This window comes from Prinia subflava, chromosome 1, assembly GCF_021018805.1.
Source record: "Prinia subflava isolate CZ2003 ecotype Zambia chromosome 1, Cam_Psub_1.2, whole genome shotgun sequence".
NCBI lineage: Eukaryota > Metazoa > Chordata > Aves > Passeriformes > Cisticolidae > Prinia > Prinia subflava.
This window is the reverse complement of record NC_086247.1, coordinates 51924310-51937191: the sequence shown is the minus strand read 5'-3', so window position 1 is coordinate 51937191 and position 12882 is coordinate 51924310. Positions and strand designations below refer to the sequence as shown.

The 12882-nt window shown below is 40.5% G+C and overlaps 1 protein-coding gene across 8 annotated transcripts in view; it reads left to right on the top strand.

Moving 5' to 3' along the window:
- PPP4R1 (protein phosphatase 4 regulatory subunit 1) overlaps window positions 1-12882 on the top strand; it is a 64964-nt gene that overhangs the window by 44091 nt on the left and 7991 nt on the right. For all 8 annotated transcript variants that reach the window (XM_063396588.1, XM_063396572.1, XM_063396580.1 and 5 more), the window contains 3 exons: window positions 611-1131; window positions 8277-8452; window positions 12428-12523. In XM_063396588.1, the coding sequence (XP_063252658.1) occupies window positions 611-1131; window positions 8277-8452; window positions 12428-12523 (793 nt within the window). The remainder of the gene's footprint in view (window positions 1-610; window positions 1132-8276; window positions 8453-12427; window positions 12524-12882) is intronic.

Sequence of the window (12882 nt, the reverse complement as noted above, 5' to 3'; positions counted from 1 at the left end):
CCGTGGTGAAATGACTGAGTTGATAGACAAGGAAGAGCAGTGCATAGTGTGTACCTGGATTTCAGGAAGGCTTTTGACATGGTCTCCTGTGAGATGCTTGTGGAGAAGCTGCTGAGGTTTGGGTCGGATGAGGAGATAGTGAGGAGGGCTGAGGACTGCCTGCCTGGCTGTGCCCGTGGGCGCTGGTCAGCTGTGCCTAGGTGAAGCTCACTAAGTGATGGTGTACAGGACAGGGCCAGAGTCAATGGCCACAAACCCAAACATGGGAGGTCCCCTCCGAACATCAAAACCCACTTTTTTTTAGTGTGAGAATGACTAAGCACAGGCAGAGGTTGTCCATGAAGGCTGTGGAGTATCCATCCTCACCTGTGTGGACACAAGTCCTGGGCAGCTGGTTCTGGTTGTCCCTGCCTGAACAAGGAGGTTGGCCCAGGTGGCTTCTAGAGGTCCCTTCCAACCTTGACCCTTCTGTGATTCTGTGATTTGTTTTGTTATGGTGTAAGTAAATTTACTTTGACAAATAACAAGTTGACAGCATGTGTGTGAATTTTCAAGAGCATAACAAGTCTGTTTTGGTTTTTTAATGTCCATTTTCTTTGGCACTCAACAGTGAACAAGTCAGGACCACAGAAGATATCACAACAGATGAAGAGCACAACAGGACAGAGGATCTGTCTTCACATAGTGATGATAGTGATGATTTTGCACCAAAACTTGAAAATGTCATAGAAGATCAAAATACAGTGTCAAATAACTCCGAGAGGGAAAGTGATTTCCAGACTGAATCATCCTTTCATTGCACTTTGCCTTCAGAATCTTGTGGGGAAATGGCAGATGAGTATGAGCAAAGTTCTTATTGCTGTACAACAGATCTGCAGGAGGCTGGGCTGAGTTCGCAGGAAACCTCTCTTTCAGAGCAGGAATTATACAACTCTTTCCATTTCTGGAGGACTCCACTTCCTGAAATAGATATTGACTTTGAGCTTCAGCAGACTTCTGATACAAAACTCGATAGAGAAATTCAGGAACTCACTATGCCAGTGTCTCCAAGCATTCCTATGGCAACAAGGAAAGAATTAGAAGAAATGATAGAAAATTTGGAACCCCATATAGACGATCCAGATGTTAAAGGTATGGTAAAGATACTGAAGCATTTTTAGTGTTTGGAGATATGCATATGTTCCTTCAGCAGTTTGGGCTTTAACCTCTTAGTTGTTTTAAAAGTCAGAAGTACTGTTTTCTCCTGGTCCTCAAAGAGATTGAGGAAAATTGATAGGGAACTAAAAGGGAATTTGCATTTGTGTAAAGATGTTCAAAAGGAGTATAATTCCTTTTATAAACTGAATGCATGTGCAGTTAGCAGAAGAAAGTTCTGACTGCCTGTTTTGACATTATAATCAAATAGATGGTTCAAAGCATAAGCTATTGATAAGCAAGTTTATTTCTAATTAGCATGCATGCGAAATAAGGCAGATTAAGAGTGGGTTTTTTTTTTAATTATCAGTGTGAATAATGGTTTCCTTTTACACATTATGTGTTTGATTTTGGATGAAATAGTCTCATTTTTTTCTGCTTTGTTATTGCAGTCACATGCTGACAGCTTTAATGTGACAAGTTTGTCAGATCAGGCTGATAATTGGTCCAAGCTGAGTTCTTGAAGTGAACATACATTCTCCATTTTAAAAGCTCTTGAAGAATGGAGAAGGGTTTCATAAGTGTGACAAGGTGGTGGAGCAGCACTTCAGAGACAGCTCCTGAGCTAAAAGGACTTGGCTCTTCTACACAGTTACTGGAAATAGGTTTTTCTTAGCATTCAGATGGTGAAAAAATTCTAAGGCACATCGGGCTCAAGTGTCACAAAGTCTGGAGGTGCCACTAAAGAAGAAACCATATTATTTTGGAGCTGAAGGATCTCTAGAGGGGCAGCATGCCTCTATACCAGGAAGAAATAGGGGCAGGAGGAGTAAAAGAAGGGGCAAGTTGGGGAAAAACATTTTAGAATAAACTGATACTGCTTTCAGCTTCTTTTTACTGTTAGTAGGTTGATACGCTAATAACTTTTCTTAAATCCATTTTGTACTTTCATCTCTTGTGAGGTCAGCATATAGAAACTTTGCTTTAGGAGTGCTTTGGGCACTGATGAAAGAGGTAAGAAAAACACTTCACCCTTGCTAATGGCTTCAGTCTTCATATGACCCATCTCTGAAGCTACCTGCAGAAGTTTGCACTGCTGCTTAGGGTTACTTTGTAAAACTGTTCTGTCTATAGTTAGAGAACATTCCTTAACACATAAATTACAGTGGTTTATGTAAGCATGTATTTGTATATCCAGATGAGTTCATCATGTGTGTTCATGTCTTGTTTCAGGGCAGATTTTTGGAATTCCCTCTGTTTGTTTGTAGTTCTCTTGACTGGGTGTCAGGAGGTTTTCTCTGGAGTTGTTGACCAATATTTGGGCATTTCAGTAGAAGGAAACTGTTACTAGGTTGTCAACACCATGGATTCCCACACTCTGACTTGGTCAAGGCTGTGTAGTGAAGCCCCATAAAAGACTCCTCCTAAATCTTCTACTCTTTTGCCTCTTGCCCGTGCTCTCATTATTCAGTCTAAATACTTGAGAAGCTGGAATTTAACTTACATGCCTGCTTCAATTTAGTAACATTTCAATTCTAGTTTTGCACAAAGTACAAGTAGTGTTAATTTTGCATGCTTGTCTCAAGCACAGTGGCACACATAGAAGTGATAGATATCCAGACTTTAGTCTCTGAGTAGCTGACTTAATGCCTGTGTTTTGAATCCTACACTTCCTAAATTGTGACAAAAGGTAGGCTTGCTCTGGGGCTAATCCAGAAGATCAGATCCCTGACTCTTTGCTCATGGCAATATAATCTAAAATTGTTGTTGCAAACTGATGGTATAAATATTCAGTCAAAAGCTTATCCTAATTTGTTTTCATAGAAATGTTGTGAAACTACCTAATTTCACAGATAATTTTGTTTCCAGTGTACATGGCTTACAAATGTATGCCAAACAGCCTGGGTCCCAAATGGTCCATAGGGTCTTTCCCTGCCTGTGCTTCCCCTCTCTGCAAAGCTGGCCATTATGTTTTTGAGTCTTGTACTGTGAGTAGGCTTTGCTTTGACAGCAGTGACTGAGCAAGCTAGGAGGGTTTTTTTCCTCTCTTTATTTCTTTTTAAATCCCTGTGATCTTTTTCTTGCACTTATTTTCTTCATTGGTTTGCTGTCACCTAAGTCCTGGACTCCTGCTTCCATGCTGTGCTCCTGTCTTTATTGCGTCATTCCCAGCCAAGGGATGGGAGTGGAAGATGCTGTGTTCTCTGTGGTGGGTAAGTGGAGGCCTGCCATACTGGAGAGCTTCCATGGGTACATATCTTCTGGCATCTGTAGCAAACTGGCCAAGCATCCTGAAGGCATGACAAGATGAGGTGATGAGGTGTGGTTTGGGAATGAGACTGTGGTGTATGATCTTTTGCATGTGTCAATAAGATGAAGTTGTTCAGGTGACCTTGTCTCTGGCTGTACCTTGCCTCTCCATGCTTGACTGTGCAAATTCAGCAGCCTTCTCTTGACATAGGTTATTGGTTGTTGTTGGTTTTTTTTTAACATTTTATAGACTTATGAGAAGACAATGAATTCCTGTTGTGTGGAACCATAATGGCACAGGGTTTTTGAAGTTTCTTAAGACCACACTGAATTTTTATTATTTGAATCTGCAGAATACCTAGGGATGGTGATAAGATGCTGTACTTCACTGTTCAGTTAGAGGAGGTTGATGATTTCTATTTTGCTAGTTGGTTTCAGAGTCAGTTCCTGACAGCTGAGGCAGATGTGGAGATTTGGTGCTGAAGTTCAGCCAGCACTGATTCTTTCTGAGTCAGAAAAATATGATTTTGTTGGGGTTTTCTTGGTGTGTTGTTGTTGTTCCTTCCTCCCACCTCACCCTCTGCTTTGCATTGTATGTTCATCCCTAGCAGCTATTGTACCTTTGTACCCCTATCCCCTCCCCTCCACATGTATTCTCCCTCCTATTTCCTTTTTTATTTTCATTTCTCTTCTGGGTTTGGCATTCCTCTACTTCACGTCTTGCTTCACCCTTCTGTGTTGTGTGAGTTGCTTCTCCCCTGACCTGCTTGCATCATTATGGCAGAAGTATTGAGAAAGAAGAACTCAGTTTTTATCTGAGTGTACCATGCCAATGGGAAGAGTCAAAGGAAAGGCATCACCAGGTCGTGCAGCCCAGAGTATGGCATGTTCAGTGCCTGTCCCCATCTTCCAGATGTCTTGGATGCCAAACATAAAGGGGTTCCTGTGTACATACACACTGGTCATGCTTATGTGGTTTTGGTTTGGTGTTTTGTGTTGGGATTTTTTGGGGGGGGATGGTTGGTATTGGTTTGTTTGGGGTTTTCTGCAGTGCACCTCAGTAGAGCAGTTTCTGTTTTGAAGCCTTAGATTTTTGTTTCGAGGCATGGAGACTGTTGAGATCTCTAGCAAAAACAATTTTTAATGGTAATCAGTAGCCATCATAGAATATTTTTTCCCTGATCTTATTCTCACAAAAGGATGAACTGCTTCACCTGAATATCACTCTTTACCTTGGGGCTTTCCTTCCAGAGCTAGCTTATTGCTAGTGATAAATCTGAGTAACAGGTGGTTGAGCAGTCAGCAACCGAGACAAAGACAGCGTGTCTTCTCACAGGCAAACTGCTGGCCAGCAGAGCTACATGGGCTGTGCAAAGTTAAGCACTGATATTGTAATCCCTGTTAAAAGGACCTTTCCAATCCACTGGCCAGACATCTGGAAGGTCTCAGACTGGGAAATGGGAACCTGCACGTTCCTGTGAAGTATCTAGCTTTTTAAAAATTATCACAGGGTCTTTTTTCAGGTCACGTTTTTCCAGTTCCCTGAGGCTTCCTTCAGAGATTGCTTATTTTTTCCCTCAGATGTTTTTATTTCTTTATTTTTCTTTCCACAGGCACTTTGTTTAACTCGCTTCATCTTACTTTCTGCATAGAAAGGGCTAAATCATGAAATATCAGCTTTCGTTAATATTATTTGGGGGAACAGAGGAAGCCTGACCTGCAGGCTATTGAGGCTAACTGTGGCTTAAGCCAGTTACAAGCTGCTTTGCCAAAAGGAGACCTAATAGGGACAAACCAGCCCAAATGTGGGGTCATTCCCTTAGAAGAACTATGTTTATAAGTCAGGTTACAGGCACTGCTTGTAATAAAAGTCTAAAATATGTTGTTAATGGAAAAGGTGAGGAGAAGAAACTTTGTTCGTATGTTTCAGTTACTTTGTCTCTGTACCCATTATTGTGGCCCATAGCTTTTGCCTCTGAGTAAGAAGTGAGGGTAAGGAAGGCAAATCCTTTGGAAAAAAAGAAATGAAAAAGAAGAAAAAATAAATGAAACATCAGAAGAAACAGAAAACAACAATAAGGTTTGTTGAAAGGACAGGAACTCCTGAAAACCAGGAAATTCAGTAAGACCGGATAGAAAGTGGTTTAGAATTTGCAGATTGTACCAGTTATTTTAGAATGTGGGTACAATAGCTAAGACTAAATACTTTCTTGTTTAAAAATGCTTCTCACCTGAAACAAAAGTTGAAGAAAGACTAATTAATGGTCTAAGATCCAGTGAACATTGACTTTCTCTGAGCAGTGCAGTTTACCTGAGTCCTGTGCTAGGTGCAGAACTGACCTTTACACTCCAGTTTTTACTGATGGTAGTTGTGAAAGCTGGTTAGCCAGCAGATTCCCTTCGTGAAGCATTTCTCTGTCATTCGTGAAAGGGGAGCCTTATCCTTTACTTGAATTTGAAATGATTTTCTGGAAACCATTTTCTGTCTCATGTCAGTAGGAAATCTTTCATGAGAGATGAGGAGCAGCAGCAATGCTTGACTCCTCTTTATCTAAACTTTTAGCTAAACATCTTAATGTTTATACACTCCAGGTCTTTCACCTTTCAGTGAATGGTAGCACTGAAGTCAGGAATAAACACTGAAAGAAGAAAGAGGACACTTGGCAGTCAGTGAAATCCTTGGGAATTTGGCTTCTCCTGTCCGTCATCTCTACATCTTGAGATTGTAGAATTGACAAGAAGCTGAGAAAATGCAGATTTTTGTTGTATTTCTTCTAGGGCAGGCAGAGGAAATCAGGAAGGGTGTTGTCTCCATCCTGTAGAGCCCCTAAGCAAGGGTTGGCCAGGCGTGCAGGCTGACAGTGGGGCATGGGTGGGGAATATGTCTTGGAAAATTCCCAGTTACTGCTGCAGATGCTTCTGTTACTAGAAGTCATCTTTGGAGCTCTGTGTGTGTTTTTCAGAAATACATAAACAGTATTGAAGCAGTATGTGTTTACCTAGTCAGGGTAAGCTTTCTTGACTTTTAAGTGAAGGTGAGAGGAAAGCACATTTTTCATGAAGTTGTCCTTCAAGAAGGAGGTCTTCAAGAAAAATGGCTCCTTAATTTGCAGCAGAATGTAATTACTTTTCATTTTCTTGTTTGGAATAGTTTGGAAATAAGCCAGGCATTTCTTGCCTTAGCATAGCCACTTATTTTGCCTGGTTTTGGGGGTGATGTATTCAAGTTTTTGGGAAATTTATTAACCTTGATCTTTTTTATTCTCATGGCTCTTAAAGTACATAAGTTTACTGTCAGTGAGGTAATACTGGAAGAGTAAGGTTGCAGCAGACTCTCGTTAATCTTAAAATTGTAAACTGCCTTATTTTTATATATTTATACGTAAATTATAATATATATTTAAATGGTATTTTTCACATGTTTTGTAGTGGAAGTATAAGTATAATGTTGGTTATACGGTTAAGTTTTTAACAGTGTGTTTTTCCTGTTTCTTGTTGAGGAACACAATAATACAGCAATCATATTTTCAGGTTATTTTATCAGAAACTGGACACTGTTAGAGAGTTAGCACTGCATATTGTAAAGAATTGTCTTTATTCCTGCTCATTAGACTCTACCAACAAACCAGTGAACCCACAGTGTGTTTTCCAATTTTTGCTAGATTTTGCTAAGGATTCTAATCTTAAGATTTTGCTGAATTAACAATTTTTATTTCTTGTAGCAGTTGTATTTCATATTTGTTTCTTCCATCTACAGATGAGTCCAACTTTCTTTGTTTAGTTCTTGTTAACAAGCATGCTCAAAAAGCTAGAGGGAGAAATTCTGAATTCTGTAGTTTAGCATGGCAATATGGGATTAAAAACAAGCATATGGTTTGTCGTGTAATTTCTCAGTGAACATTTAAGAAACCTTGGAAAAGATGAAATCTATGAGGAACAGATCCTCCGGATGGCTGGGTAAATTCGAATTTAGTAAGTGAGGAGATTATTCCTCCTTGCATTCTTGGAAAGAAGTGGAGGAGGAGAGTGGCAGGGTAGATTAATCTGCATTGAATTCTGTGTCACTTGCAGCTGAGATTGCCTCCAATACCTGATCTCAGGTCAGGCTATATCCAAGGAGCATTGCTCAACAAAGCTTTTTCTAATTGGCAGTAAACAGAGGGATGGAAAGCAGAGCAGCCTCAGAACTGCTGGATCTTTTCCAAAAGAGTGGATAGCAGAGTATGAAGTGCCAATGCCTTCTTGAGATGAGAACATCAGACAGTATAATCTCCTTATTTGTTTGGAGGGTCCAAGGAGGCTGAAGTATCATGTCTGGCATCTTTCTATATAGGTCTTCCTTTAGAGTTGCTATTAAATTGTAAGAATTTAATGTATGGAGGGAGAAATAACCTCTCAGAACTGAAGTCCTCTGTTTACTACTAAACCTGTTCTCAATCTTTATTTGAACCACTTTGTCCCTCTTTCTCTTAGTCCCACCTCTCACAAATCGCCCAGTCTGTAAGTTAATATTCATGGGCTGTTCTGCCCCAAAAAACCTATTTGCACCATTAATATTTACTAAAATTGGTAAAGAACCAATCCAGCCATAACAGCAGTCTCCTTACTCCTTTTGGGTTATGGGGTTTGGTTGCTCATTTTAGCTTCAGGAACAAATTTCACTGGACTGTGGTTTGGTTGGGTACCCTAGGAGAGGAGTGGGGTGTTAATCTAGGACTGAATTCATCCCTAGTTTGGCATTGACCAACAGCTAGTGATCTTAAGCTGGTACCTCTCCTGTAGCTCCTCTGCCATCTTTTGGCTAATTAGTCACTGTCTAAAAGTTGGTCTGTGGACTTGCTAAAAGTTTATTGCAGTTTGGTCTCTCATGTATTTCTCTTTCATTACTGCAGCACAAGTGGAGGTGTTGTCTGCTGCACTCAGAGCATCCAGTTTGGATCCTCAAGAAGAGACAATGGCCAGTGTTGGCAAGGGAACAGATTCACAGGCTGAGCTAACCATCAATGACCAACAAAGTTTTAAACCTATACTGGGTGATATTGTGCCTTTAATTGGTGACACTGTTGAGGTAAGAGGAGAGTTTTGTACTTTGCTTTTTTCCCATTAGGATTTCCAAGGCTCCAGTAACAGAGCTGTAATTTGCATTCATGTGAAGATTTTTTTTTTTTTTTTTTGCCAGTTCTCTGCTTGTCCATGTAAATTCTTGAAACTGTTTCTGTTAAAATCTCTGTTGTGACTGTTGCATTTGAAGATGCTTTAATGCTTCCACATTTTATTAATCTGAAATTACCTTGCTTAAAACAGAGCCCCTCCCTATACTGAGTGAATCTTCTCCAGTGCCCTCCCTGAACCTTGAGAATTAGATACTTTGTTCCCTTTGCTCCCTGTTGAATTGATTTATTGTGGTTTACTGGTCTGCATCAGAGAAGTTCAGGACCTGCAATTGAGATGTTGTGTGGACTGCTGAAAGAGAAAATTATTCTAGCAATCAGTAACATCTTGAATTTTTTGCAGTTGCTTCTTCAGCCCAACTCCCCATTCCCTGCCCGACTGCAGTCCTGGCATTTAATACTCTTTTCTGTTCTTTGCTGTGTCAGGCCAAACCCACCACATTCACTGAGTATAATGCCACAAGATCAGGTGGTATTAAATGCTGTTGCTGTTGCAGAAGGCAGTGATTCCAAAATAGGCTCTATAAAACCACAGCAAGTGATTGGTTGAATCATACTACTGAAATTGTGTTTTCCAGATGAAACTTTGACAAACGTCTTTGAAATGTCTAGGAGTTAGTATCAGTTCAATGCAAACATTTTCATCCTTCTTTAATTAGAGCAGTGTTTCTTGATGACATTTAATTAACTTTTTCTCTACGCTGTTGGACTACCATCTAGACCAAAAACATACAAGGAGTTCAGGAATGTGACATTTACTTGGATACTGCTAATTATACACAATCATAATTTAACTCTACAAATGGGGTTTGTTTCAAAAACACCAGCCTGCCACCAATTCCTTCATGTCAGGCTCAATATGCTTTTTTTATTGTAGGATCTCTTCTTTCTAATGCTAACCTAAAATGACAGTGTACATTTATCCTCCATTCTTAAGAATTTTGGGGGGTGACGAGGGCAGTGTTTGTTCAGAGAGACCTGTCCTGCGTTTTATGTTTCTGTACACAGAGTATAGCGCTGATAGAAAATTTAAGAACCAGTCACATAGCTGGTCTATGTTGATTTTGCATGTTTCAGTTTTATGCTTTAAAAGGATGCTCTTAATCTTATCTCAGTTCCTTGTTTGTTACTGGCACTGAATCAAGTCCTCATTTTACTAGTGAGCAGATATTATGGAGGTGACCTAGAATTCTGGGAATCAAGCTGTGATGTGTTGAGCAAGTAGACTGTTGCCCCTAGCAGTGAAGAGACCTCTGATTTTCGCAGGTGGTTGTTCAGGTTTTTTAGTTTACTGGGGGTTTTGTTATTTTGGTGATTTTTTTCTTCTTGTCGTTTCTTGGATTTTTTAAGTCTCAGCATAGCAGTGTGTCAGTAGCGTACTGGACTTGAGAGAATTTTATATTTGAATGCAGCCTGCACAGTTCTGCATATATACCACTAAGCAAAACCACAGTTTGCTAGTCCTTTGGCAGCTGTATTGGCTCATGAAAGAGTTAATGCTGCATGTTAAAGACAGATTCTCTATTCAGATGAAAATAAATGGTGTACTAGAGTGAACCAGTAAGATTTCTGGGACATGATAAAGCTTGTTTGTCTTAGGTAGCTGTTTATTTTTTCTCAAGAGGCACTGTTTTTATTTTCTTTAGGTTGTACATTCTTTCTAAGGTTTGATAAGGAGATGTTACGTATTGGAGTCTGTTTTTATTTGGAGGTAGAGGGAGAAAGGAAATTGGGCTAAAACCTTCCCACTCCTGTCTGGCACAAGTACCTCTCTCTAAGAATAGGACGGATGCCAGGAGGAGATGGACCCCTGACTCTGGCCTCTTCTTTCTTTGGGCCAGCTGCCCCGTCAGGAAACACCAGCCCCAGCTGTCCTGGTGTCCAGCCCTTGACACGGAGCAGAGATCTTTGAGCACAACCCTGGAGCTCTTGTTACACAGCCAAGGGAAGCTTAACCTTACAGATCTGTAAGGCCATGACAAAGATTTTGCATTTGGTGCACAAGAAGCTTTCAGGCTAAACCCTGCTGGATTTTCATTCCTGGCTCTCTGCAATGCTCAGTTTGGTGTGTGCATGGAAGAAGTACAGATGGAACTTCATTTTCAGGGGTGGAGATACTGCATAACCTAAATACTGACTGATGGCTGTCATTCTCTGCTGAAGCTCTTCCTCTCTAGAATGCATATTTGACTTCAAAAGTGTCTGGGTAAAAACGTTCCCATGCGTGACACCCTCCGTTTTATTCAGTTTTTTTGACTTGGTTCAGTCCATAAAGTATGATATTTTTAAGCTGAAGCTTTTGGAACTGAGGTAGCAGGGAATGTGAGCTGTAGTCCTTTCATATTTATTGTAACAGAATGGATGACTGACCTCTGGTCCCGTGCAAACTGGCAACTCACGGAAAGCACCATGGCTAGGGTGTACTGGTTACCTCATCATTCCTTAATTTGCAAGACATCAAAGCTGGTGACTGGCAATGCTGAAAATAATCTCTTTTTCAACAAAAGGCTAAAAAGTGAAGGAGGAATTGACTGTCAAACTAAAAATCCTGCAGAGGTAGTTTTCAGAGCCTCTGGAGATTTTATAGTTGGAGCTCTGTGCTGCTGGACACGTTTAGTTCTGGAATTGCTTGGAAATATGTTCTTTCCTTGGCTCTTTAACACCTTCTTGCTGCTGCTTGCTAAGCCTGACAGGTGACATGGACTGCTGTGCCTGAGATATGCAATTGCCTCACAGCTCTGCCTGTTCTTTATCACCTGTAATTATACCTCTGCAGCTAAAATTACAGCCCAGTGCTTAGATGAAAGCAGCTCGTGCAGAAGGAAAAAGCAACTGTCTGAAGTCAAACCAAGGAAGACAGATTGTATCCTGGAGGCTTTTTTTTGAAGAAGTTTGTAGTTTGCTGGAAAATTCTCATTGTCAAAATGATCTGAACATCTGGTGGAAGTAGGCTTGTTCTTGTTGCTTGTGTTGACCCTAGGAGCTCCCCCTGCAGCATCTGTGAATAGATAGATACCTTGGCTCAAATCTAGCAAAAATGCCTTTGTCCTGTTCCACCACACAGCAGCCTGATCTACTTTCCAGATATTCATTGCACGCTGCTGGAAATTCATGGTTTGTTACACGACTCCCATTGTATCTGGGGAGCTGGACTTGTACCGAAGGCGTCGGTGCTGCATCCCCCAGCAGCACAGTTTAGTGCAGCCCATCACACCCCTGCCACTGTTCCCAAGCAGAGTCTCAGCCCTTATCCCCAAGGCCCACTTGTGTAGCCAGGGTGCTAACATGATGGCTGAAAATGATTTTAATACGACTGCTGAGAGAGGTGATGACTCTTGTCAGCAGCTGTGGCCAAGTAGGACTCCGTTTTATAAGGTGAAGCTTATCCAGAGAAGATTATACAATAATCACCTCCAGGAAGGGTGCAACAGCATGAGTCTCATCAGGTTCTACTCTTCAGTATGAGGGTGGCTTTGCTTTGACTTTTTTCTAGCACAAATCCAAAGCAACAAATCCAGCAAAATCAGCTACAGGTGTTTTCTCATTTTCCATTCAGGGAAGAAGCAATGGGACCCATATGCTAGTTATATTTTCTTTAATGCAGTCTCAGAGGTACTCCTCTCCTGTGATTTTCATTCCATAAGAACCAAAATGGAGCAGAATAAGAGGAACGTGTGTTTGACATTGAAAACAGATTTATCTTGCAGACCTTTTGATTTTGGGCTGCAGCAAAATTGTATTTGATAATAAAACATGTATTCCTTTAATCTAAGAAATAGACTCTGAGGCGAGGACAGCACTTCTTGATGTTGGTATTTTTGTGTTTAATCTTAGAGTGTGTTTTGTATGACCTTTTATTTTCATTTTTTCAGAGTATGGATTCTACACTTCACTATATTCATAATGATTCAGATTTGAGTACCAACAGTAGTTTCAGCCCTGAAGAAGAAAGAAAATCCAAAGTACAGGTAAAGGACAGTGACTTCTGGTTTTCTTATATGTATCAGAGAAGTGACTATTTTATGGATATGGGGTTTCCTTTATCTGCTTTTTCATTCAGTCATTTCTGACAGGATATAGTTTCTATTAAAGAACTCTTCATTAATATAGTCCTTGTTTCCAGAGTTAATGACTTCATTTAGCAGTTGCTTCTGTTACATCTGTGCATGAGAGATGACAAATTTTTTTTGACATGAGATAAGAGTTGTCAAAGATCTTCAGGCTCTGTTTCATTTTTAGTTTTCTATGGAAAGCATGCTGTCATGGGAATTAGGTTATTGAGGAAACAGGATGGGTTTTTTATTGCGTGTTTTGAGAGGAACCACCC